The sequence below is a fragment of the Rousettus aegyptiacus genome, unplaced genomic scaffold (assembly GCF_014176215.1).
Source record: "Rousettus aegyptiacus isolate mRouAeg1 unplaced genomic scaffold, mRouAeg1.p scaffold_m13_p_9, whole genome shotgun sequence".
Lineage (NCBI taxonomy): Eukaryota > Metazoa > Chordata > Mammalia > Chiroptera > Pteropodidae > Rousettus > Rousettus aegyptiacus.
In genome coordinates this window covers 105,481,812-105,509,345 of record NW_023416312.1, presented here as the reverse complement: position 1 = coordinate 105,509,345, position 27,534 = coordinate 105,481,812, and the positions used below count along the sequence as shown (strand labels likewise).

Sequence of the window (27,534 nt, the reverse complement as noted above, 5' to 3'; positions counted from 1 at the left end):
AGAATGTTCTTTTACATCTACTCAGCAAGGCTTAATGGAAGCAGAATAGAAGAGTCAGTTTATGTTGACAAGAGGTTAAAGTAAAGTCAATGAAGACAATTGGAGTGAAGGAAAAAATAACTTTAAAAGAGGCTGCTTCGGTCTCCATTGTCATAATTACATTTACAGAAAAGCAGCCACGTTATGCTGCCCAGGAGGTTATGCTTCTGGACATTGTACACTCAGCTTTTATGAGCAACAAGTGCCAAGAGTTACTCAGAAACCCCCATAGGGTCAGTACAGAGAGCCCGTTCTCCAGCATCTTCTACATCTAGATTCCAGCTTTCTTAAAATCCTAGAAGTGATACTCACTGTCATTGTGATGACCCCAGGGGACTAGAGTTTTTTAAAGGATTCCTGATTCATTAGAGAAAGATTCTGTTTTGGGGAATATACTTATAAGATTGTAATTGTTTGACAATCTGGTAAAGCGAAAATGTTAGACATTGACCTCGATATGTAGCTTACCAAAACACTTCATTGCCAGATCATTTGGAGGCATTTACTGTCCAGTCTTTGTAGGTAGGTCTGTTTTTCTTCTGGGGTGGGCTATCGTAGGGAGTAGATCTCAAGGGTCAGGCCCTTGGCTGTAGAGACGCCCTTGGATTGCCATCAGCTGTTGGCTGTAGCGACTTATTTTCTTGCAGAGATGAAGCATCTGGATTTTGTTATCTCAATGATGCTGTCCTGGGAATATTACGGTTGCGACGGAAATTTGACCGTATTCTCTATGTGGATTTGGATCTGCACCATGGAGATGGTAAGTCCTTCGCTTTCAAAGGTGCTTTGCTGCTAGGACAACAGATTTTTATCGGTAAAATTGCTTCTAGGCAGCTGGTAAAGGGAGAAATACCTGTTGCGATTGAAATTTTCCTAATTGAGAATCCGAAAGTAGATAGAGCTTATTTTAACTGCTATGATTCCTCCTTTGCTGATGAAGCTGCTTTAAAATACCAGGTTCCTGTAATTTGTCTCCCCCTGTCCTGCAGTAGCAAAGCTCTGGTGGAGAACGCTAAGAAGTGGAGGCCTTACCGAGTGTTCACTCCAGCGCCCAGGAGCCTACCCCAGGCCACTGCCACAGCGGCTAAGTGAGATCTGCACTTAGAGCTCAGTCTTGGTGCTTCTCTCCGGATGAAGTAACACTGAATTTTTCACCAAGACAGATACCAACTCACAGAGCAATCGGAATCTGCCGCTTTCTTTGTGTCGCTCAGATATGTAGCCCAGCCCTCCTGTGTGCTTTCCGTGTGCGACGTCGCAGGCACCCACACTTTCTCCACCAGCTCCTGCGCGCACTCAGTGCAATTAGCTTAGGCCGTCCCTCCCCTCCCCCGCATGGGTGAGTGCTGCTTCCCCGTTCCCCCGGGGGTCTGGGGACACAGACTGACACGATCGAGGCGCGAGAGAGGGAAGGGACAGCGCGGGACAGAGGCTAGGGTCAGCGGAGCTGTCAGAACCGAGAAGGCACGACCTCGCTCAAAAACCCGCAGGGGTTCCTCGCCGCCTCTAACGGCGACATTTGGCCCACAGCTCGTTTTGGTCCGGCCAGCGAGCTAAGAATGGCTTTTTATATTTTTACAAGGTCGTAAAGGGAAAAACTGCAGTGGGGACCACGGAGTTCGCAGAGCCTAAAGCATTCGCTCCGTAGCCACTCGGTGTGCTGAGCCTTGGCCTACAGCCACGCTTCTCAAACCCGGATGTGCATCTGGGTGACCTGGGGACGTTCCCACAAAACGCAGATGCCTGGGCCACATCCACCAGAGACTCAGACTGAGCAGGTCTGATGGGGAACTCGGGGATCCTCACTTCAATAACAGCCCAGTTGTCCCACAGGCCACACTTTGCGAAACAGTGGTCTCCGTGGGAAAGTCCACACTGCCTCACCTCTTCTCTCCAGCCTTCTCTCTCACGACTGGCCGTCCAGGCTCCTCCGCTCAGTGAGCAGCGGACACGTCTCACCGTGCCCAGCTCCCGGGCTTGCATCACTCTTTCCTAACTTCGTTTTGTTTTCTCCTCCCTTTGGCGTCTCCAAGTTCTCCCCAGGAGTTCAAGTTCCAACAGCAGATTTGCCCTGACCGCTCCAGCCCAAGCGCTCTCTCCCCTGCTCGACTGTATCGTTTCCATCACTGATCTGATATTTAATGATATGTGGTCTCCTGTTCCTAGTTAAGTCTTCAGTCTGTCTTCTCCTCCCGCACAAACTTCGCTCCTCCAGAACACACATCAAGTTGTCTACTTGCTTCTTCCTGTCCTGCACAGGGGCTTGAACGAACAGAACTATGCGTGTAGTAGTGGCTCAGGAAAATATTTGTTGAATGAATGAATGATGATGCCATTCAGACTATTAGCATCAGAGTTCAAGAATAGAATCCACTCTGTTGAACCACGGAAGAACGAAATAGGACTGTCACCTGAAACCGTTCTTTCCATTTGCAGTGTTATTTCTCCACCATTTAGAGTTTCCTGTTTTAGCCAACTTTTATGGTGTGTTTCATTTCAGTTTATTTCCCCTCTTCAGCACCTCCCTTCCAGTGACCCCTGCCCCACCTCCAGATTCTTACACATTTGGCTTATTTGAAATCTCCCATGATGCCATAAGTAGCATTCCGCGGTGGCTTCACTAGCACCCCTACCTGCCCTGCCCTCACCTTCTTTGTCTACCACCTACCACTCTTCTCTTTAACACCAAGCCCCAGAGCCACCGCCTGGCTGTGCCCTTTTCTAAATGGCATTTCTTGTGAGAAGAGATGTAAATGCCTACTAAACATATGAAAAGGTCCTCAGCACCCCAATACTCAAATGCAAATGACAATAAGACCCTTCTTTCTGGCCAAGATGAAAAAGAATAACAATGCCCAGCACTAGTCAGGGTGTAAAATATGGAAGCCCTCTGACCCCACCGATACAAGTGTAAATGGGTACCACCTTTCTGGGGGGATAATCAGGCTTTTCTTGAATTGTCCCTGTTTATACTTAAGTTTCGAACTTAAAATGCCATTTTAATTTATTTCATTTTGTTTACTTAAATGCTCTGTGCCTTGAGCCTTTAACTGGTTTTAACTGCCTCCCTAGGGCGAAGCGTAAGGCTTGGGAAATTCAAACATACTTGTGATAAACAAATAGAGTTAATATTTTTTTTAAGGTCACTGTCAGCCTCTAATGAAGACTGAAAGCAGTAAGTAAATACAGAGACAATTTCTTTATTTGAAGTATAAAAGTACACAAATTTGCTACCAGTCCTTCCATTTTATGGATGGATTATGTGAATATAGTACGACAGTATGTGATTTAGGGGGAAAAGCGTGGAGGTGGGCAACGTGTTTATTTGAATGAGTAGTGACTTGTAAGAGTTCCATCTTCTATCTCCCAGGCCTCCATTTATTTTCCGACTGTTTGAATGGAGAGTCCTTTGTAGAAAAGTACCCCCCACACAACACACACACAAGCTGTCTCCAAGCTTTATAACTCTGTTATAAAGCCGCTATCAAGGGGCAAGGCCAGGGCAGCTTTCAGCCTTCTATGTTTTCGCTGGAAAGATGTACTGTGAGTTATTTACTACTTAGTTTGGGAGAGCTGCATTTATAACCAAATCCGTAATCACAGAGGCGATGTACAATTAGGTTTTCACTATACAATGCCTACTGTTTGTATTGGTCACGTTTCTCAAAGCGTTGCCACATTGTACTAAATCCTAATAATTTAAGCAGAACCACTAAAACAAAGCAGAACATAAAACGATGGCTCGGTTTGGAGCCCGAGCCCTGCCTGCCGTTTTAAGCAGGTTGCCTAAGAGAGCCTGGCATCCCACTGCTTGGAAAACAGAAGTCCACTTATCATTTGCCATGAAATTTCAAAGGGGCCCCCAAATGTCACTCGGGGCCAAAGTTCTGCCGCGTCCTGTAATGACAGAGATCAAAGGCCAGAGGGTTCTGTTACTTTTATTCCTCAGCTTTATTACTGCTACCTTCTCGTCTCTCTTCCTGCCCACAGCTGCTTTCTAGAGTTTCAGTTGTTGAAAACAGGACTTGCGCACATGAAGTGATTCTTCTGCTGTTTCTTTCTCTGGTAGGTGTGGAAGATGCCTTCAGTTTCACCTCCAAAGTCATGACGGTGTCCCTGCACAAATTCTCCCCGGGGTTTTTCCCAGGCAAGTGATCTGTGTGCTCAGTGTTGCATTTGAGGAATAAATACTGCAGTTCTTCCATGCATTTCTTATATCTTGTATGTGGATAGTTTCGTGCTGTTGATGCCTTGCTGGTGCTATGCTATGCAGAATTTTAACACAGGTCATTTCAGGTGACAGCGATCAGAGGACTGTATTGCTGTTTCTTACTCCAGATGACTTTTATGGACTGTCGACAGACAGCTCACTTACGCTCGCTGTACCCTCAGGTACCCTGTGCGAGTCCCAATGCCCTGGGGATGGCAATGATCTGTTAGTATGATGGCAATCTCAGCTATCTGGGAAGCCAAGCAAACGAGTTCATCTCTTTTTTTCCAGCAAAATGGAAACTAAAGTTTTTCCACTTTCTGATAATTTTCCCGCTTCCCCGACATTGTTTACCACAGTTACTTCTCCATATCGTTTTTCTTAATTTCATTCCCTTAGAAACCATCACAGGATTGTCCTCCTAATTGACCTTTTGGTCTCCCGAATTCCTATCAGAGAATCCTGCAAGTTTGCGAAGCGTCACGTTCTTCAAACTGCTCATGATTCCGCTCTCTTTTACAGGAACAGGTGACGTGTCTGACGTCGGCCTAGGGAAGGGGCGGTACTACAGTGTGAATGTGCCCATCCAGGACGGCATACAGGACGAGAAGTATTACCACATCTGCGAGAGGTACGGCAGTGACGCTGAGCCCATCTCTCAGAGTTCTCGTTTTTTAAAAACAGGTTGGGAAAAGCCAGTGCACAGCCACGTAGCTTTCGTGGCATCCCCTCTGTGGAGAGCCAGGGGTTTGGCTCAGAGCTGCCTGGGCAGGCCATCGTCACCTACTGTCTTAGCTGAAAGCTCCATGTGTGTGAGCTCATCTCATTTACCTGGGGGCTCCTGTTCGCTTCCATTCTGCAGACCCGCTTCCGTCCACTGGTGTGAATCTTACCTCTTTGTTCTGAGTTCTCGGGTTTTATGCGTTGTGTTAGAATTGGACTCAGAAATCCGTTCTCTTCCCATCGTTATTGTATTAAATTATAGCCACTTGCACGTAGTTTCTTGCCCGTGTGTAGACCCTTGGGGCTGCAAAGCGCTAGGGAATTGAGGGGCTAAAGTCAGAGTCACAGAAACTGAGATCGGTCAGGTGCAAAGTCAGTGCTGATGTTGGCAGCGAGTCTCCCCGTCCCTTAAGTGATGGAGATCGAGTGTGTGGATCCCTCCCCCACTCGGCTCAGATTTCTCCCAACCCCTGGTGGAAACGAGCGCACTGGCCATCATCACTGGCAGTTGTGTAAACAAAGTCGAGTATTAAAAAATAAAAAGCTTCATGCTTCAAAGGTGCCTCTTAGCTCAAGAGATTTGGCCAAGTCCTCCTGCAGCAGCTCTCGCCTCTTCAAGGTTTTGATCGTGTCCCCTGGCTACCTCTGTATTGTCAGACTGAAAAGGCGTTTTTTTTTTGGAGCCTGCCATTGATGGTTTTAATTGCCCTTCTTTGTTCCCCTTAGGCTCTGTTCTGTCCTTCTGGAGATGTGCAGATCAGGGCTGCTTACGTAACTCCGCCAGCCAGGCTGGCCTGTGGTTCTCTGTAAAATGAGAAGGATTTTGTTTTTCTCTTAATCCCCTTCTTGACAGTGCCCAACATTTCGTTGCGTTTTCTTTTTATTATTATTTTTTATTTCGGTAACAGGAAACTAGGTCATTCCCCTCAGTGCTCAGTGCACGCGCAGGATATCCTCGAGGTTTTTTTGGGTCCTCATTGAAAGGCCAGCAGCCATCGTCCTCGAAGTGTAGTTTGTAATGCCCGAAAGGGCTGCGTTACCCATGCCCCCGCCGAAGCTCACGTGCCAGTCGGGAAAGCCGCTGAGGCCTTCGTTTGGCCCCCTCAACTCGGCCTTTCGCTGTCTGGAAAGGCTGAGTGTCACCCGCAGACTCGAGGCTGTCCCAGTCCCCATGCCCAAGAGTGGACCCCTTTGCCCGCCGAGCACAGTGAGCACCCAGAGTCAGAGCCTCCAGGTCGTCACCAGAGCTGCGATCACGTTTCCCTTTAATTTCTTTCAGAAGTCAAGTCTGGTCAGGACGTTACGTGAAGGCGCCTCCGAGTCCGAGGGTGCCAGGGAGGCTGCCCCACCCAAACCTCTGTCCCATCTGTTGGACTAATATCTGAAAGTCCTTTAATAGGAAACAGACTTTTATTCTGCAATTAGAAATAGGCCGAAAATGGAGTTTGGGCACAGCCTCTCCCCACCCTCGCTCTGCCATGGCGCTTTTTCTTGACAGCAGATTCTGAAAGGGTCACTCTAGAAATTGATCTCAAACTAAAATTAGAGCATCTTGTAAGTAAACCGGCAATAAGAGGTCCTCTATTTCTCACGGGTAAAGAGTGACCACACAGACAAGATACAGAATCTTTACATGAATGTTTTCAACACCAAAAGACCTTAGGTTCCATTTTATGTTAAAAGAAAATTCACAGAGTTCCCTAGGTTATGCAATACTAATTTAGAAGGGCAAGGGTCAGCGATTCCGAAAAGCTTCCCGTCATTTCCAAGGGAGCCGCTAGAGTAGGTAGCGCTTACTCGTACTCAGAGCCCTGTTTTGATGAGCATCAAGGAGCATCAGCTCCTTCTAAGTGTACCTCGTCCTTCAGGAGAAGCTGTGGCCGCAGTACCGGTGATCGAGGGATATTATATTCTTGGTCTTCTACCACATGCACACGTACACACAAAGTTCGATGCGACAGGAAGGCTATCTTACCAAATGGAGGGTCAGCTGGTTCCTGACTTATGTCATCCGAAAGAAGAAATATTACTTTGCCTGTGGTTAACCTGTTTGTGAATTGTGTCCAAATGCAGTGTGAGATAGTCTTAATAATGTTTAACCCATCACCAAAAATGCTACGCGGATGACTTTGGGAGCGTTTATAACTAAGGACTGTGGCAGAGGACAATAACAAGTCATCCTTGCTGTTGGTTTCACAGACGTTTCAGTAACGAGCAGGATACCACTCTGAAACCTCAAATCTTGCAGGATGATCAAACTACTGCCCCACTGTGACCTGTCATGATATATGCAGAGTGCAAAGAAGGCAATCGCAGTTGTGCTTAAAGTTCTTAGTTTGTACCCTACCTCTCATTTTACAGCCCTGACGGCCAGAGAGCAACTCTTTCTAAACGTCCAATCATTCATTAGTATGTATCTCATAGGAAAGCTGTATATATGGTGCTCGCAATGTGTATGGATACAAAAGATACTGAAGTGGACAGATAGTTCAATATTTTGCAAAAAAAAAAAAACCCACATTTTGTTCAAGAATATTCAACTATTCAACTTTGTAAGATAATTAAGTACAGACACTGCACAAATATTTCACCGAAAGGCAAACACTCTGTTAAACAGACTTTTCAGTGCATAGGACTTCTGGAGGGCTCAGTTACACGGGACCTCTCATTCAACACATGCAAAACCAGACCAAAGGGATAATCTTATTCTGGTGAACCAAGGTTCATAGTGGTGGTTATTAAAATCAGAATGTGCCTGTATTTGGTCCTTGGCCTGTTTACCTCAAGTCCTATAACTTATTCTTTAACCTAAAATTGAAAGAAACCCTTTTCCCCCTTCAGAGACCACTGACTTAAAAACAATTCAGAGGTCCCACAGTTTTTTAAAGCCTTACTTTTTGCTTCCTTTTATAAAAGGAAATATACTTTTTTATTTTAAATAATCTTTATGGCTCTTCAATGGCTTTTTGTCAAACACTTGCTGTACTGAGCATGGGCGTTTTAAGCACAGGATCTATTCCTGTGGGTCTGGGTTCACGGTTCACCTCCGAAGACACTCTGACGTATAAAAGAATCAAGCACGTCATGTCACCTTATAGGATTTTTAAAACATTTGGTATCAACAGTAAAAGGAGGCTACGGCGCCCCGTCATAGGGGATTTGCGTATCTTCCAGTATGACAGGATTTTATTCCTTCATTCGGCCTACGAAGGTCGGTATTTCCATTTCCTCCCTACAGATGAGAAAACTGAAGCTTAGAAAGATGGACTCACTTAAGGCTGCACAACGAGTAAGTGGCGAAGCCAGAGTCAGAACTCATGTGAGCCGGCAGCTTCATTGTCCCCAAAGTGTCATGAGGAAGTATGGAATTTCTCCACAAGGGAAAATTACCATCCCAAAGACTTCTTAGAAAATTTTATCTGAGGGGATTGCAGCAAACCCCCACAAAAAGAAACCATTTAAGCTTATGCAAATGAAGCAGATGATCTGTAGTATACACAATCCATTGTGTTTAGCTTTGAGGAAATGCAATTTAGATTTTGCCACGCTCCCCACCCCCAAAAGAATCTCTTAATCCCAAGGGCTTCATTTGTCATTTAATGAATAGAAATTAAGAAGTATTGCCAGATTTTACTTCTTAGGTTTTAAATTCCTAATTGCAGTTTGGAAATGTGGAGGTTCTGCCAATCTGGTTTTTCTTTTATTTTCGGGAAAATGCTGAACTTCCTGCTTTAGAAAGTGAGTAGTGTTCACATGTCATTTTATAGTGGTCAGCTCAGGGAATTAACATCCTTTTCATTTTGGCTTTTTTTCCGACTGATGTTGCTAAAGATTTTGAACGTTACGCATTTTTGCAAGTGTGGACATAGTTTATATCATCTCTTGGACCTGACAGAAGGCTGTAGAAAGGTTGAGATTCTCCATCTATGCAATAAGCTGTTCCTCCAATACCAATGGAAAAAATGAGAATCAAGGGACATCTCTAAAGGACATTTAAGTGAAATGTTTCCTTACATTATTGAGTTTTAATGTTAATATTTAAAGAAGAGATATTTTAATGACGAGAGGTTTTTCTTTCATTGTAATGATAAGTCATCTAGAATGTATCTTCCACTTGGGACTCCAGACTTCTTCTTATTCAACTTTAGAAGCAGGTAGATAGATCCTCAGCGAATGGTTCTAACCTACTCCTTTGGGCTTGATGATATGGCAAAGGCAACACAAACACTTATTTATACATAAATATTTTAAGCGGTACAGGTTTTTTTTTTTCAATGCTCCTTCATTTGAGGAGAAGGGAGGAGCTCTAGAAATCTGCATTTGAGAACAAATAATTCTATAGCCTTACCTCCATCTTCACCCGCATGCTCATCACAATCCGACAGCGGGCGACAATTCTTTATGAACTTCTCCCTGTTCGGTGAGGTGGCAGCTGCATTGCTGGCTCGCTCTGGCCCAGGATAAAGGTACCGAGCTGCTAATTCATGTTATAACAGGCCTTGCACTTGAATTCAGCCCTTTGCAAGTGAGATATTTCTATCAGTGCTTTTGTTCCATTTGATAAACTTTTATCCTGCCTCCGCGTGGTATGGCAAATACAAAATTGCCTATTGTTTTGGGAAAAATGGTTGCCTCAGCCCCTAATTGGGTTTGCTGTTAATGTTAGCACAGGTGGCAAGGAGGTCTGCCCAAGTGGGCTGTTTATTTATTGTTCTTAGTTTGATGCGTCTTTTAAAATAGTCAAAAAACATTAAGTGCCTAAGAATGTGTGTTCATTTGGAGGAGGAGACTGAGCACCCTCTGCTCGCACCCGTCCTTCGCTAGGGGTGCAGGGAGAACTGTTTTTTTCCCTCACCTGGTCCTTTGAGCTTCAAATCCACGTGCTTAGAGGGATGATGCTTATATTCTTCTTCCTTCCTGACCAGTGTTTTTCATGACCAGTTTCGAAGCTCCTGCAGCAAGTAGCCCCGACACCATGACGAGCCCCATCTCCAACGAGCAGTCTTCACAGGCACTTTGTTTTCCCTTTAAGCCAAGGAAAACAATCTCCTGAAATTCTGTGGGTTCGTTCCGTCTCTAACGTGCGCCTGCTCTGCTCTCTTCTTGTGCTGAATGATGCCTGCCCCTGGACAAAGTGACCTGATCCTCCCCAGCGGTCTCAGTCCCACAGCTGTCCAGGGGCAGGTACGAATCCGGAGACGCGGACCCTTCAGTCTGGCCCAGAAAAACTACCCTTTAGGCTCTCGCTGCCTGGCTGGTCCCGTTCACGTGGGCCGTACATGTGGAGTGCGACTGGGGTCCCCCAGCTGACGAGGAGGCCCGATGCCAAGTTTGGCTGGCTATATCCGGCAGCCCTGATGGAAGGAGCAAAGAAAAGAGCCCTCGAAAACCCCCTCAAATGAGCACCTAACAAGTTAACAGGTGAAAGGGCGTGTGTTGTGTCTGCCAGGCAGTGAGGTCAGCGTGTTTGCCTAGAGACCTTGAGAGCGCAGCTGAGGAGTGGGCTGGGGCGAGGAGTCTGTGCGCCTGCTCCAGGTGATGAGGGCATCAAATATATTAGGGGACGAAAGGACAAAAGTATCTCTCATTTAAATACGGAAAAGCCTCACTAACTCAACGTAATTAGATCACAGGAAAATTTTAAATGCCTTTGCATTACTCTCAAGCACTGGACACACTAAGAATTGGAACTGGACAAACAGCATCGTACGGCACCTCAAGGAGGGGCTTTAAGCATCGTTTGTAATAAGCGTATCTATTATTTGTATACGAGTGGATGTGCACAAAGTGAATAAAAAGTATATTCTCTTAAGTAGGACAAACGTTCCCTAGTGCAATCCTGTTTACACTATTAATTTGCTTAGCCAGCCCTTTTTGTGCCAAGATAGATGTATGTAAGAAATGCTTATTTCCTCAGGGAAGAATGAATCGCTTCCCTGTGTTTAGTCCAGTAACTAAGAAGCGGAGCGCCACTTGATTGGCTTGGGGTTTCCAGGATATGCAGTTTCGCATTTGCATACAGACCAGAGAGATTTCGCACAGAGAAGATCTGGCAGCCATTGCCGGAGACCCAGTTTCCCATCTGGATCTCATTGAAGTGATCTGGATTTCATCAAGCAACAGGACACTTATCCTAAATGATCCACCAGACACTCCAACATAGGCATGTTTAAAATACATCCTGCCCCAGAAAAATAACTGTTCAAATATGATGAGCTGGACTTACTCTATGTGCAGTACTTAAAAGTAATAAAAATGCATTTCTTTTTAAGTCCCACAAAAACCATGCAATATCAAGTTAATGATGAAAGTCAATCCCCAAACTCTTTCTTGCACACCTCATTGTGTGACGGCATTGCAGAGATTTCCAATCATCTGGGAAAGGACATTCTGTTTTGATGAGCTGCACCAGGTGCTAACTATATGGCAGGATTTCAGCTGTGAATCTCGGGGAGGCCCTCCTGGGTAAAGCAGGGTGAGGGAAGGGCTAGGGGCATGTTTATTGTTAACCAATCATTCTTGTCTACTACGAAAATCAGAGCCATTGAATTGAAAAAGAAGAGGTACCAGGTATATGGGGAGTGGAGAAATTATGATTGAGAAATGAGGATCAGAGATCCAGGACCTCGGCTCTACCTGTATGTGCCAGACTGTGCTCTGGGCGAACGGTGGCTTCGTCCGGGCTCAGAGAGCGAAAGCTAAGAGGAGAGATCTTAGGCACAGGAAGAAAATACACATGCGAGTGTCGTGACTACGTTTGGAACGCCTCCAGCGGCCCCCTTTCCCCAAGGGCGTCCCCACGCAGGGTCTGCAGAGGCCAAACAGCTATTTGGCTTCCAATCTGATTTTTTGCCTAAGACATCAGAGAAGTCGGTTTCAATTTTAATGATCTATTGACTCCAGCTCTATCTAACAGAAGGGCACTTGCACGCCTGCCCCTTCCCACAGTGCGTTTTGTGTTTGCTGAAAAGGAGTAAACTGGCAGCACTGGGAAAGGAATGACTGCATTCCCAGAACACGTACAGCCAGGCGGGGACAGTGCGACATCTCTCTCTGCCTTTGGGGAACGTCAGAGTAAGATTCAGGAAGTCATGGCTGTGGTGTGCTGGGCCGAACTCCATGGCATCCCCGTGGCCTGCGACAATTCCTGTAGCATTGAGCCGGCCTGACCCAAGGCCATTCATCTATTCGCTCTACAGTGGGGACCGCTGGACTAAGTGCCTGGTGCCAGGAGAAGACGTTTGCCAGTGTCACATCGTTTAAGCCTCATGATGACCCTGCAAGGGAGAAAAGGTTCTGGTTTCACAGAGGAGGAAACCGGGGTTCGGAGAAGCGAAGTGGCTTGTCCAAGCACGGGGACAGGAGAGACGTGCGCCCCAACGATGACACGCAGAGCGCAGTGCCATCTGCGCCATGACAGCGGTCCTGGTGGCTTCAGAGCAGATCGGAGAGTCGTTAGTTGGCACAGCCTTAGAACTCGTATCCATTAACTCTTCTTTCGTTTTGTTTTTCAGCTTAGTTCTCCAAACCAGCCCCCCGCCCCGCCACAGTATACCTGTGCTGCCTGTGGCCTCTGGCCTTTCAGAAAGAGGTCTGCAGAAGAGCGCCGGGTTCTAAATAGGATGAGTGCGCTATTGCTAGCCCCGCCGATTCAGGCCGATTCAGGCCGGGCCACTGGGAAGGGCCTTTGACTGTGGATGACTCAGCTTCCCCTGTGTGAATGAGAATGGCTTACTTCAAAGACGTAAGAAGATAAGTCATAACACACTAAAAATAGTCCATAGCCCTTTTTGTTGCCAAAGTGACATGTAATTGATGAGTAGAATGACTTAAGAGCAGGCATGTTAGGAAGACACGCCACTTAGAATATGGATTTCTGTATCGTGGACTCGGCGATGAGAGAAAAGATGCCCCTATAAAATGTTCAGAAACCGTGTCTGGAAAATGAAAACAGCAAAAGCAATGCAAGGATTGTTCTTTTGTTTGTTTCTTTGGGGGGTGGGGGGATTAGGGGTTTGACGGAGATTTTTGTGGCTTTGCAATTTTTGCTTTGTTTTCTTTTTTGTACTAAAGATGTTAATGGAACCAGTACAGCTTGTCTGATGCTAAAAGCAGAGAAAGAAACTTATAGGAAACTAAATGTCTTCTGGATATGTCCAAGAAGCATCCGTCTCCGCAAACAAAATGACCTATCATCCTCACCGCAGGGAGCCCACCCCCCAACTTCCTTCATCCCTGAATCATGTGTAATAGATATTCAGGAAATCGCTGAGGCGTTTACCATATGCTGTGTCGCCTGGCAGGTTGAGTTTTTGCAGAATGAGTCAGCAGTACCTGACTTGAGCTATGACTGAGGGGCTAGCTCTGCCACTATTCACAGCTGAAAGGAAGCATAGTGCGAAATAGTGCAGGAGGTCCCATTTGGGACTGAGCAGTGATGCTTGGGGTCCTTAACAGAATCCTCCTCTGAGCCCCATCCAAAGCAATAGCTTTAAAATTCAGATTGTAGAAGAGGCTTTGCTGCTGGCGATAACGTTTCACCTGCTGGGCGTGAGCTGTGAACTCACAGTGTTAGTAACAACTATTTCTTTTCTCCCGCATCTTACCCTGTGTGGTTTTTCAACTTCAAATTCCTCATTTCTTTTTTTCTTTGTTTTTTTTTTTTAATTTTCTCATTGTCATTTATGGCCATTTGATTATGGTATTTTCCATGCCAACTCCCCTAAATACAACTACATAGTTTCAACTTTTCTTTTGGAATTCTTCATTTTTTTTAGAATCTGTGTTGGCGAAGTCTCTAGAGGGTGCTGAGAATGCTTGTTTGCAAAGCAGAGGTGGTGAGGCTGGTCTAAGCTGGTTTGTAAGCTGGAGTCGGGAGACCGAACGTGCCGGGAGCATGCACGGATCAAGGTCCAGCTAGAGGGACGAGTCTGAGTCACCAGCGCCGTCTCGCTAGCATCCCATTGCCCTGAGATGAATCTCTTAGGACTTTAAGCATTTAAAAGCCAACGAGACAAAGCAAACCCCTGTTCTGCCCCTGGTATCAGAGGCAAAGGTGCTCCAGTGGATCATGTCGAGACCCACCGTGGAAGCCGCAGTCTCCTCTGATGGAGTGGAAGGAACGGGGGCGACTCTAGAATTTGGTTCTTGGGCTTTTCCTTTTATGTAGAAGCATCATTAATGGCATCATCCCTGGCTTTTATCTTGCTCAGACACCAACCGCCTTCCCCAAATCAATGCTTCTAGAAGCAGCTGCCTCTAGAAGCAGCTGCCGCAGCCTCTCTTCCTCATTTGCATAGCCTTGTCTTGAAAACCAGGGTGCTGAATGCTGAGGGATCAGATTTCTCATCAAGAAAACTGCATTTCAGATGAATATCTTGTATGTTTATAGGGAAGTTACTAGTGTAGTGTAATGAGATGCCCGTCCTCCCCCTCCTTTCTGGGTAAGAGATTTTCTACTTTGCCAAAACCTAAAATTAATGATTCGCAGTGTAGCAAACTGTTACAGTGCATAGAGAAATGTTCCCAAAAGCAATGTGGAATGATATTTCTTTCATTTATTCATTTAACGACTACTTATCAAATACCTACTATGTAGAAAGAATCGATTCTACCCTCAAGTGAGTTAGCGGAGATTTTTAAATTAAAGATACATGAAGATATATATATATATATATATATATATATATATATATATATATATGTGTATTTCTATTCATACACATTTGAATTTAATAAAATGTGTAAAGTTATAAGAACCATAAGACATAAAATGCCGTGGACACTCAAAGGGAGAAAATGCTTCAGTTAAGCTTTTTTTTCTGGATTCTAAATGGTACCTGATTACTCCGTCTTTACAAACTGTATGAGTGTATACGTTTATGAAATCTGGGTCAAGTTTAAATATCCAGGCAGTGTAGGGGGGAGGATGTTCTCTGCGCAGAGGGAGCAGCCAGGTCAAAGTCAGGAGAGGCCGAGCTGTGGACCAAGGGCAGCAGTGCTTTAGTCCAGCTGGACTGTGCAGATTGGAGAAGTGGCTGGGAATCACATCATGCAGGAGCTGGAATTGTTAGCTATGAGTATCGGGAGCTGCCGAAGGTTTTAGAATGAGGGGTTAACGTGATCAGAACTTGCTTGGAAAGATTAGCACTCAAAAAATAATAATACTGTGGCTGCTACTGCTTTATACAAAACAGTGCATGTAAATTGACTGATACAGCGCCTGGTGCGTAGAAGCTCAGGAAGTCAAGGAGGCAGGTACACGATAGTGGTTTAGAGCGCGGGCTCCTGCCAGGCTGCCTGGGTCCAAAAACCAGCTTTGCCATTTAACAGCTGTGTGATCTTGCGCAGATTTCTTAAGGTCTCTGTGCTGCCGTTTCCCCATAGAAATTACTATGAATCAAATGAGCTAATAAAGTCTGTAAAACAGTGCCCTGTTTTGAATAAAGTGCTCAGTAAATGTTAGCGACTAGCATTATTGTCGTTTTGTATTCATGAAGAAGACGGAACTGGAGCTAGCCTTTAAAGAATAGGTATGATGTAGACGTAGAGAGGTGACTTTCAGACTCAAGGAAGTACATAACATAGAGCATACTCGTAAGAAAGTACAAGGTGAGTGGGGTGTACGACGGATAGTTCCGTCAGTCTCCAGAATAATGTGGGTTAAGGGCTTATTGGAAACTAAATTTAAAAGGTAGGCTGGATCAAACCGTGACAGACTTGGAATCATTGGCTAGGAATTTTAAGCATTCTCTAAAGAAAATGGAGGGACATCGAATGTTTTGGAGTCAAAAAAGCGACTTGGTCAAAACCATCCCTAAGGAAAATTAATTAGATGGCAGTGCATATGTGACAGATCAGAGAGGTAAGAGATCTGCGGCAGGGAAGTTAATTAGGAAGCGGCCAGAGTCCACAAAGGGGCTGGGAATGAGAGGGACATCAGAGCAAGACTGGTGACAGGAGGAGCAGGGAAGGGGAGGCATCAGAAAGATCCTCAGTTTTGACTGCGGACGACTGAAGCAGTGGGGTATCATTAGCAGAGACAGACATAGAGCAGAAGGTAAGATGAGTTTCAGCGTGGTCAAAATGGAGATATAAATTACGTAAAGCTGACTGTAGAAATCGACAAGCTGATCCGAAGATTGATATGGCAGTTCAACCCAGAATAGCCAAAATAATCTTGAAAAGAACAAGTTTAGAAGACTCACAGTTCCCACGTTCAAAACTTATTACAAACCTACTTTAATCAAGACAATATGTCGCCAGCATGAAGATAGATCTATAGAGCAATGAAATGGAGTTCAGAGTCCAGAAATATGAACGATCAGTTAATTTTACACACAGTATTGAGACAATTAAATGGGGGAAAGAACAGTCTTTTCAACAAATGGTGCTGGAACAGCTGGACATCCACATGCAAAAGAATGAATTTGGACCCCCACATCACGCCATATACAAAAATTAAGGCAAAATACTGTAAATGTTATAGTTTTTGCATAAAACTATAAAACTCTTAGAAGAAAAGATAGATGTGAATGTTCATCACCTTGAATTAGATATTACACCGAAAACACAAGCAACAAAAGAAGAAATCGATAAATCGAATCTCATCAAAATTAAAAACTTTTATGCTCCAAAGGACACTATCAAGAAAGGCAAAGACAACTCATAGAATAAGAGAAATTTTTGCAAATCGTGTATCTGATAAGAGACTTGTATTTAGAACATATAAATACAACACAATAGTAAAAAGACAAATGACCCAATTTAAAAAATGGGCAAAGGGCTTGCATAGACTTTGTGCTATGGAGGGTACACATGGCCCCAAAGTACAAGAAAAGATGTTCGACATCATCAGTTATCAGGGAATTAATTGCAAATCAAAATTTTCCACAATGAGATACCACTTTATACTCCCTAGGATGGACATAATAAAAATTTTAAAAAATAATAACAACAAATGTTGGCAAAGATGTGGAAGAATCGAAACCCTCATACACTGCTGGTGGGAATGAAAAACGGTACAGCTGCTGTAGAAACAGTCTGGTCCCTCAAAAGACAACCATAGAGTGACCCAGGAATTCTACTCAGGTATATATACCAGAGATGTAAAAACTTGTCCACGTAAAAACTTGTGCACTAATGTCCATAGCATTTTTCATCTGAGTCAAAAAGTAGAAATAACCATCAGCTGATTAATGGATCAAGAAAATGTACATACAAACAATGGAATATTATTTGGTCACAAAAAAGAATGAAGTACTGACATGGATGAACCTTGAAAACATTATGCTAAATGAAAAAGTATCACAAAAGAGCACATCGTATAATCCCCTTTATAGGAAAGTAAAATGAGATAAATCCATAGAGACGGAAAATAGATTAGTGGTTGCCAGGGGCTGGGTGCGGGAGAGTGCCTGCTAATGGCTATACGGTGTCTTTTGGGGATGATGAAAATCTTCTAAAATTCATGTCGTGATGATTGGACAGCTGTATATACTAAAAGTTGAACTGTACACGTTAAAGGGAGAAATTATATGGTATGTGAATGTCTCTAAAGTTATCTTTTTTTTTAAGTTTTAAAAAATATAGTTGTTAATGGAGCCGTAGCCATTTATGACGAACTGCAGATTTCTGAATAGTATCAAATAGCTCTTCCTTCTGCGAAGTTGAAAAGGATAAGAGAAAAGGTTTTCGGGTATTATGACCCGGAGGTCTCTCCCCTTTCAAGACAGTGATTTCAGAAGAGCAGAGATCAGAAAGTGGGTTGCAAGAAGTATGTATAGTTTGCCGGTAAGTGGTTACATTTGGCAGCGCTGAGAAGAGGAGGAGGACGTGGGCGACCTGTGACCTAAAGGAACGGGATCAATAGGAAGGCAGAGACGGAAAATGTAAGAACGAGTTCATCAGTGATACATGGCCCTTAGAGCGACAGGAAAGAGGATCGAGTGCCCAGGTGACGAAATTAGCCTCAAGGAAGAGGAGGACTGTGAAGAAGCCATTTTCAGGTAAAGAAAAAGAGGTAGAAGAAGGCATTTGTTACACGTTCTTTCAACCAACTCTGTCAAGTGTGAAGCAGAAAAAGTTTGATCTAGAAAAATACACAGCGAACCTTTCCTGCCTCAGTCTTGACTGAGGTGGTTGAACGTCTGTGTAATGATCAGCAGGGCGATTGTTCACTTTTATTTGATAGACTTTTATATTTGATTCTTTTTAGCATGAAGAATGTACTCATAATGTTTGTATTTTAAAAAAATTAGAAATCCAAGAAATATAATGGTTTAGCAATAAATGTTTATGGAATTTGTTGAAGTTATAATCATAAAGTGTAAAGGAAGCAATTGGTTTGGTTTTTCAGCTTTCTCCAGGTAGAGCAGAGCAGAGCAGAAAATTCTGATGGGGTGGTTTATCTAAGGGCTTAAGGGTCAACACAGCAAGAATGACAAACACGTGAAGGAATTGGGTGTTTGAAGTGACTGAGCATATTCTCCAAAATGAGAAGTGAAGCAAGTGAGGTCAAAAGGTAGGCTGGTGGACTCCTGGAGGAATAGAAAACTAGACACAGAGAAAGCAGTTCTGAGTTCGAGGTCTTGGAAGTAGGTATTTAGTAGGTGTTCATTTAATGTTTGTTGTAGAGAGGGAGGGAGCGAGGGAGGGAGGAAAGAGGGAGGTAGGGAGGAAGGAAGGAAGGAGGGAGGGAGGGAGGGAAAGAAGGAAACAAGGAAGAAAAATCGGTCTTTCTGTATGTCTGGTGCCTAGCATAGGGAAGAGTAGATGTTTGAATCAAGATTTGAGTGAGTGAGTGAATATCAAACTGCCAAGAATGATGACAACGAAAGGGAAAGGCAGAAAACGTGTGAACCAGGTACTGAAATCCCCAAGGGAGGGGAAAGAGTACATTGTAGGTGTATAGAGAAGAACCTTGGTAATATTTGAGTAGTATAAGGGAACGACATTGACCTCAAAAGAGGAGATGTTGATGTGGGGGAACAATATTGCATCTGGGAGTAGCAATAGGCAAAGGAATGTGCCCATTTTTCTTTGCCCCTCCTGTGAATTCAGGAGGGACGGGCACAGTGCGTTTTTTTTTTCTTTGACACTCCACCCCACCCCCCCAGTCTGTCACTAGCCCTCTCAATTTTTTCCTTGGCCTTCCACGTGACAGCAAAAATCAAAGCTCGTAAGTGTTATTTTGCAGCAACCTCAGTACCTATCTCGTACTTTTCCAGTGGCTCCCGCTTGACCATCAAACCAAATGCAAACTTCTAGTCTTGAATCTGAGTGTCCATCCCATAGTCCTCTGTAAGCTGTCCTCGCTGCCAGTCGTTTTGACATTTATACCGTGTACAAAACACCCTACCTTTTTCAAAGCTTCTAGTTACGTTTTCCTCTACCCCTCCGGAGCCCTCATCAGAACTCCCTGGGGACTCTTTTCCTTCCCTGGCTATCATTAAAATAACGACCCCAGAAACACCTGCCTTCCTGTAGCCTTTCCTCTCTCCCGACACCAAGCACTCATGAATGTTAGGTGTGTGTCCTATGCTTTTGTGTCAGTATGTGTTGCCCTATCAATTCCACCATAGAAATATCACCGAAACCCATCTCTTCTGCCCTACCCTTGCTGCCACTGGCCTGGATGTTTGCACGAGCCTCCCGGTAACCGTCAGTGCATCCTACACTTTAGCCGGAGTATCTTTTCAAAATATAAATCTGACCATGCCCCCAATGCATGTGCGTGCGCGCGCACACACAAACACACACACAGACACATACAATATTTGAGATGTTTCATACCCCTTAAGTAAAAGTCCAAACTCGCTAGTCTGCCTGGCATGTCTACCTTTGTGCCCCAACCCACACTGACCTCACTGGCCTCCCTCCTACCGTTCCGTGTCAAGCCTTCATGCTGTTGTGCCTGTGCCTTTTCTCGGAGCTCGTCCCCTACCATCGCCCTCCATACCCATCCCTGCTTCCAGCTCCCCCGCCTCCACCCCACGTGCCTGTAAACTTCGGATCTTTTTAATTTATTTTTATTTCTAGCTAATCAGATTCGCAGGAGGTTGCAAAGAAATATGCAGGGAAGTATGTACCCTTCCTCTAGTCCCTTCCAGTATTGACATCTTGCACGGTTACAGTACAACAAAATCAAGAAGTTGACATTATTACAATCCATAGAGCTTATACAGTTCTCACCAGTGATACATGTTCTGGCGTGTGTGTGTAGCTCTATGGGATTTTATCACTCGGCATGGCTTTGCATAACCGCAACGCCTCCACAATCAAGATACAGAATTGTACCATCACCACAAGGCGCTGTCATACAACCCTCTTATACCCACATCCATCCCTAACCCCTGGCAACCACTAATCTATTCTCCATCCCTCTTTCAAAGATAGTATGTAAGTGGAATTGTGTAGTATAGCTATTGGGATTGGCCTTGTTCACCCAGCATAATTCCCTTGAGATTCATCCAGATTGTTTTCCGTGTATCAATAGTTGGTTTCTTTTTATTGATGAGCAGTATTCCAATGGCACATATGTACCACAGCGTGTTTAACCATTCACCTGTTGAAGTGCATCTGAGTTGTTTCAAGTCTGGATAGTTACAAATAAAGCTATGAATGTTTATGTACAACTTCCTATATGAAAATAAGTCGTAATGTCTCTGGAATAAATGCCCAAGAGTGCAATTTCTGGATTGTATGATGTCTACTTTTAGTTTTGGCAAGGACAGCCAAAGTATTTTTCAAAGTGGCTGTACCATTTTACATTCCCATCCATAAGGTATGTGTGACCTACATTCTCCACATCCTCACCAGCAATGGATGTTGTTATTCTTTCTCATTTTAGCCATTTTAATAGGTGGCTCATTGTAATTTTCTCATCGTTTAAGACCTGAGTGAGACATTGCCCTGGGAGAGCCTTTTCTAACATCCTCTGCACGAGCTGATTACTCTGTCCTCCGTGCCATCTCTGATACTTCCCCTGTCATTGTATGTTAATTATTTATTGATGTAGCCTCAGTCTTCCCGTCTGTTCTGAACCATCTTCATCTTTGCTCCTGCAGCCACTGGTGCAGTTATATGCTGGACACACAGAGGGCACTCAGCTAATGCGTGAGGAGTGAGTGGAAGAATAGATGAGGAAACATTATTCTTTCTCGCCGTCCCCTCCTCCGCATTAGGCTAGAATCCTTTTCAGAGCAGAGATCATTCCTTCCTCTGTGTCTCCCGGCAGCAGCTGACGGGGTGCTCTGTACGTGTAGCTGCTCAATAAATGCTGGCTAACAATTCAGGTGGCTTATCGGCCCTCTGCACCCAGGAGATAAGCACATGAAAGCGAGAGCAGGCCTGAGCAGTCCCGTACTGCGGGGCACATGTCGTAAATTTTATAATATTCTTATAATCTCTACAATCACTCAATATTCGTCTGCGCAGATGAGAAATCAAAACAAAACAGTCTTTTGAGTCCAAGAATGCCTCTGCAGCTGAGCGCTTTTCAATAGTTTCAATGCCATGGTTACGTATGAATTTGGGAGATCGGCATTTTACGTCCCTGAATTCTTTTTGCAGTTTCAGAAGGATCTGGGGTTTTTCTGTTTTTGCTGCACTGGTATAATTTGACATGTTGATTATGAAGGGGTTATTAACCCCAGCGTTTTTAATCACTTTTTGACTCTGCATTTTCTCAACTCTGAAGTATGTTAATTTGCACTTGTTTATACGTCTCTGAGAGAGTTACTCAGGCCCTCGAGGACTGATGTATGTTTTGTCTGGGAACTAGATTGTAAGCCCCTTGAGAGCAGGGACTTATAACTCGTAGGAATGTGTTCTGGACATTGTCACTGTTCAATTAATGGGGATGCTGGAAGCCTGACTAAGGTCATCTGTCACATTGACAGCTTCCTTTTCATAAGACGTCTAACTTGCAAAAAGCTGTTAGGTTGACTTGATAGTATTGAATGGTTCCACCCCAAATTATGCTCACTATTGGCCACTGCACTTTGTTCTTGAGGGCGCGTTCAGATTTATAGTTTTGGATCACGCTGTGCTTCCCTTCCCTGTAATACTCCAGTTACATACGAATTGGAGAGGGCTGCATTTTGTAACCCAGAAGTCCTGTAGTGGAATAAAAACTAAGCTGATACCATTTATGCTTTCAAAGCATATAATTCTCTTCACCAACCCCCACTGATAAACCAGGTGATAAACTCAAAGTATGTTGACAGTCTTAAATTATCAGAAATAATCCTTAACAACTATTCGATGTATATGTCTTATTTTCCCAGACTGTGAAATGGAGTAACTGTGTATGCTATGTCCTGTGGCTGTTGAAGTTAAATTAATGTAACTTTTGAGGAAGTCTGAGTTCTAACACAGAAGAACAAATCCGGTCCTTAATGAGGATAGAGGTGGAGAGAAATTTTTTTGTCAGTCACTTTTTGAGATATAATTTACATACAGCCTGACCCGCCCTTTTTAGATGGAAAGTTTGATGAGTTGACAAGTTGGATCTTTTTTCCGTGCACTATTTGCTGACTCAGCTGTACCTCCAACTGGCCGCACCACCATTGGCACCCCTGGACCACGCTGGCAGCTGTTTCTCTGACACTTCTGCTCTTTCTGTCTTCCATAGCGTGCTAAAGGAGGTGTATATAGCCTTTAATCCCAAAGCCGTGGTCTTGCAGCTGGGAGCCGATACGATAGCCGGGGACCCCATGTGCTCCTTCAACATGACTCCCGTGGGAATCGGCAAGTGCCTGCGGTACGTCCTTCAGTGGCAACTGGCAACGCTCGTTTTGGGAGGAGGTGAGTCCAAAGGAAGGTCACCGGGAGAATGCGCCCACCTTCCTGTATGTTTGGTCTCTTGACGCTGAGGAAAAGTTGACTTTCTTAGATTGGATATATCAACCTGCCTGTGGTCCGGAGGCCCAAGTCAGTGAACTCTGAACCCTCACGATTTGGCACTCCTGAAGCAAAGGTCTTTGAGTTAAAGGTGACAGATCTTATTAAGAATAGAGGACGTTACCTCGAGGGGACTCGGATCCATCTCCTCTCAGTGTAGTCTCTGATTGTCAGTTCTAATAGTCATCTTTTGGAAACACACTGCTAAAATTCTAACCCTCCTCAATATGTGTAGTAAACACATGAATTAATTAAACCTAAACCAATTGCAGGAATCCACATCCCCCATATACAAAAAAAACATGGATTTGTTGCAAAAAAGTAAAATGAAGAGATCTAAAGAGTCAACTGGACTTTCTCGCCTTCAGCGTGTACTGATGCTTTGTGTTACTTTACTAACCGAAAGCTGAGTCTGTTCAATAGAAGCATTTACACATTGTGAAAGAGACCTTTCACAACCTCAGCTACCTTTGAAGATGCCTTGCTTAGAATCTTCTGTCTGTCTAGCTGGCACAATCTTTATTTTATTGAATGGGTGGATTGATGTGTTAAAGTAATATGGTCAAGTCGATCAAACTTTAAATGTATGAATCATGGGACAGCTAAGAGCTTGTCGTTTTGTCAACCTGTTGTGAAAACCAAAATTAGGGGAGATCGTGGGAAGCCCTGATGGAAATGAGTGAGCGTTCAATACAAAGGCACAAGCCTGGTCCGTGGCAGCCACAGACTCTAGAGGGATCAACATTAAAGGTGCTCCCAAGAGACAATCTCTTAGGAAAAGCTGGAAAGAAATGTATTAACTTTAGCTTGGGGAAAAGATAAAATTGATAAGTACTGTGTGACATACTACTTTCCTCGATGGCTCTAGGGATAGTGATTATGACACAACAGACATCTGCGAATTCGACTTTGGTTTAAGGCTGCAACCTTTACTTAGCATTTTCAAAGCCTCTTTGCTTTCTCGGCCCAAAGTTTTGGCTTTTGCAATATGTGTATTCTTGACAGTGCACGTGCATGAATGGAATTTTTGCAAATCAAATCATAGTGTATGTACACCAGAGAGAACTCATTACTTAAAACCTATAGTAAGTGACTCACTTTTGAAATCAAATAATCACTCCCAGTCAGTCGATCCTATAAATTCAGATTTTCTCCATCAGGAGCATTTAAAGTAACACCTGTACTGTTTCCCTTAAATTCTCAGCCCCCGACAGCACAGAGACAATTAGTGAAGATGGCCGCATCCCCAGGCTTCAAGGAGTAGAAAGGCTTAAGAAAAGGGTGACCATATGTCCCATGTCATCCCAGTGTAATTGTCGATAGTATCTCTTTACTCTTAAATGCATACCAGTTTGGATGCTAAATTATATGGCCGTCCTAAAATAGACCAGAGTCGACTTCCCTCAGGCTGCATCGAGGTTAGGAGATCATCCCATTTTATCCTTACGCTCTTGGAATTTAGCTACAGGCCAGTGTTCTACTGCCTGCATGGCAGAATGCATCTATTCAGAACAAAAATGTGCTGATTATGAGCCAGTATAACATGGCTCCTGGGTGACTGTGACGGGACCCGATGAGATGGGTCAGAGTGTCAGTCAGCGGCCCTTTCCTCACCTCATTCTCTTTGATCTCTACTACTAGGCCTGCGTTTTGCGGAGAAAAGGAATGCTGATATGAAAAGAAGGAAGTCTGTTCCTGTCAGCATTTTCCTTTTCTCTCTCCTGGACGTATCTAGAACTATGTCTGCCAATAGCTTTCACATACAAATCGCATTCTATAGAACCGTCACAAAGTGCGTCATGCAAGGTGTCGCGTTGGGTAGGTCACCCCAAGAGATCCAGGTTCTGGCAAGATCCGGCCTTGCCAATGACTCTTGCTGGATCCGAGGGGCTCGGCATCCTCGGGAGCATATTTGTTCAGAGACGAGGACCTTTTCAACTTTTGTAGGGCCTTGGAGTTCCCAGTTCCACACTGGGCAAGGTCTGACTGGGCGGTTGAAAAATATCATAAAGGGTCGTTCGGGTGAAGTTCTGCAAGTTGGAGTTGTCCCTTTAGCCCTTTTATTAAAACACTTTTCTCTCCTTCCTCACCCCCTTCCCTGTCCTGCTGTTTTGTGACTGTTCTTTCCTAACTTCCCAATTCTTGGTGGAGATAGGAGGCTATAACCTCGCCAACACGGCTCGGTGCTGGACATACCTGACCGGGGTCATCCTAGGGAAAACGCTGTCCTCAGAGATCCCGGATCATGAGGTAAGTAAGGCTCTGACAAGTCCTCTCTTCTTTAAGGGGAAGAGCTGAGTCATTCCACCTAATCAAAATCACGTCCTCGCCACTCAATACCGTTTTGTTGAGAGACACTCCAATAACAATAACACACTGTCTTGGCAGAATAGTGGACTCTTGTTCCAAAATATCCAAGACCTTCTGCCTTTTTTTACGAGAGATCTCAAAGGCCAACTAACTTTAATTTCTCAATTAATTGCAGAGACTGTGGGAAGGGGTCACCTGTTCGCACAAAGAACTCTTTGGAATATGTGCATATTTTCGTCCCCTGGCCTCACAGAAGAAGGGGCCGTTTTCTAAATGTGTGAGCGGGGTTCCCGTCTATCTTTAGAAAGTCCCATGAGCGGCGTGTCGCACCTGTGTTCCTTGGTGGTAGTTCTGGTCTCTCGTTTTCTCTGCCGAACGTAAAATTTAAGAAGCAGGTAATCGGCACAGGGACGGGCCTGGTGTTTGTGCAGAGATTAGCGGCGCCCAGAGCTCGGGGCAGGACCATCCGAAATGCGAAGCGTGCTGTTCGAACTCGCCATTTGCTCTAATCACATGAGATGGGCTGGATGTTTTCCAAAGCCAAGATGTCTGTTCTAGTTTTCCCAAAGCGGGTGACTAGAAAGCACGTGAGCGCGCTGGTAATCCCTTACCGGGAGGTGTGCCCCCTCCCCTCCCGCCAGCCCACACCTGGCAGGAAGCACGCTATCACAGGTCAGGATGTGGGGCCGCAGGCCCCCGACGGTGGGACTTAGAGTAACGAAGCAGTACCTGCCCCCACTCTCGCGCTCGCCTCGGAAGGTTTCTGTTCCTGCCAGATGCGGAGGACGTACACTAGGGAGCGTTACGTTTTTTTGTTTTTTTTTTGAAATTTACTAGTATTTTGTAAAATTTAGAAACAACTCAAACTAATTTCCTTCCAATTTTCTTCTAACCATGGATGAGGTATAATATGTATCTCAGAAAACGTACTCGATGCGTCTAGAATACAAAGAGGAGGCAAACTATAATTTGAGACAATTCGCTGGTGTCAGGGTTAATAGAAGTCTCTTTTCCTGACTTACCTTTATGCAGGATTTGGAAGCTTTATGAAATATAAGGGTAAGAGAACAAATTACATTTGCGAACAAAAGCAATCACTGTTATTGCTGTGGGAGTATCTCAGATTGCATTGGAATCTAAAGCACTGAGACTTCAAAAACTGATCAAGTTATGTCAAAAAGGAGTTCCTAGGAAACAATGCAAATCCATAGATTCCTTTGTCTTAACGGTTGATAAAAATTTCATAAAGGCGAATATCGCCTCTGGTACCCGGGGAGGCCGTGTGCCTCAGTGGACGTGGGCTTGGTCTTATAGGCGTGTCCTGTCTTTACACTGACATAGGCTGCCAGATTAAATGAGATATATGTACGTCAACTACCTAACATGCACTTTTGGGCACATAATAGACACTTTTGAAATGCAAATTTTCTCTTTCCCATTCATGTGCTCCTAACTTCTTATACCCAGACATTTATGACTTTGTCACTCATAAGTTTGTCCAAAGCCTTTTCGAATCCCTTATGTCCTTCTGGCATTAGAGATATGAGTCATCTAAGAAAGAACAAAGAAGAAAATTGAAATGACAATCTTCCAGGTACAATAAGATAATATTTTAATAAAAATTGTCAAAAGTAGACTACACAGTGTGAAGGCATATATAAGTTTTGTGCCACAATACACAGTTGCACACAAATATGCCTGTGGTCCTCTGGAATCAGATCAATAAATGGTAGATCAAAATATTTACTGAGCACCCATCACGTGCCAGGCACTATGGTAGATGTCTTAGGTGACGCAGAGACACCAGGACCTCATCCCCTACCTTAAGCAGCCAAGAAGGAGGGGGGTATCAGTGCTGGGGGAATATGTAGGTACACAAATCATTCTGTTACAGAGCAGAATAAGAAGCCCAAGACAGTCAGAACACTGGCCATGCAGATGCACATCAAACATAAACAGGATACAAAGGAGTGTGCAAAATACCCTGCCCTCTGGGAGCTGAAAATATAACTGAGAAATCTAGCCGGTGACAGGGTCAAGACAGTGCAGCAGTCAGCTGACCCCCTCACTGTCTTCCCTCCTCAGTCTTGGGCTTTTGTTCTTCTGTCTCCTGGGATAATAATCCTCTTCCTCCTCCAAGTACCTTGCCACCCCCCCAACTACATCTCAGCTTGCTATATCTTCCTAGGTCCCGCTTCCAGCCCTATGCCCGTAGAGATCCTTTACCTAAAATATACTCAAAGCCTTTCATCTCTTCCTTCATGTTCATTTGTTCCTTCATTTAACAACTATTCACTAGGCCCCCACTACTCGCCAGGCCCTGTTCAGGCCTGGATTCAGAGATACAG

General features: G+C 44.4%; 1 protein-coding gene across 3 annotated transcripts in view; it reads left to right on the top strand.

The window, feature by feature from the left end:
• The window catches only part of HDAC8 (histone deacetylase 8), a 151,182-nt gene that overhangs the window by 39,709 nt on the left and 83,939 nt on the right, over positions 1–27,534 (top strand). The window contains exons 5-9 of one of the 3 annotated variants that reach the window (XM_016136117.2): positions 687–799; positions 4,109–4,186; positions 4,772–4,880; positions 22,608–22,780; positions 25,032–25,126. In XM_016136117.2, coding sequence (XP_015991603.2) covers positions 687–799; positions 4,109–4,186; positions 4,772–4,880; positions 22,608–22,780; positions 25,032–25,126 — 568 coding nt within the window. The other 2 variants (XM_016136118.2, XM_016136120.2) reach the window with 2 other exon arrangements.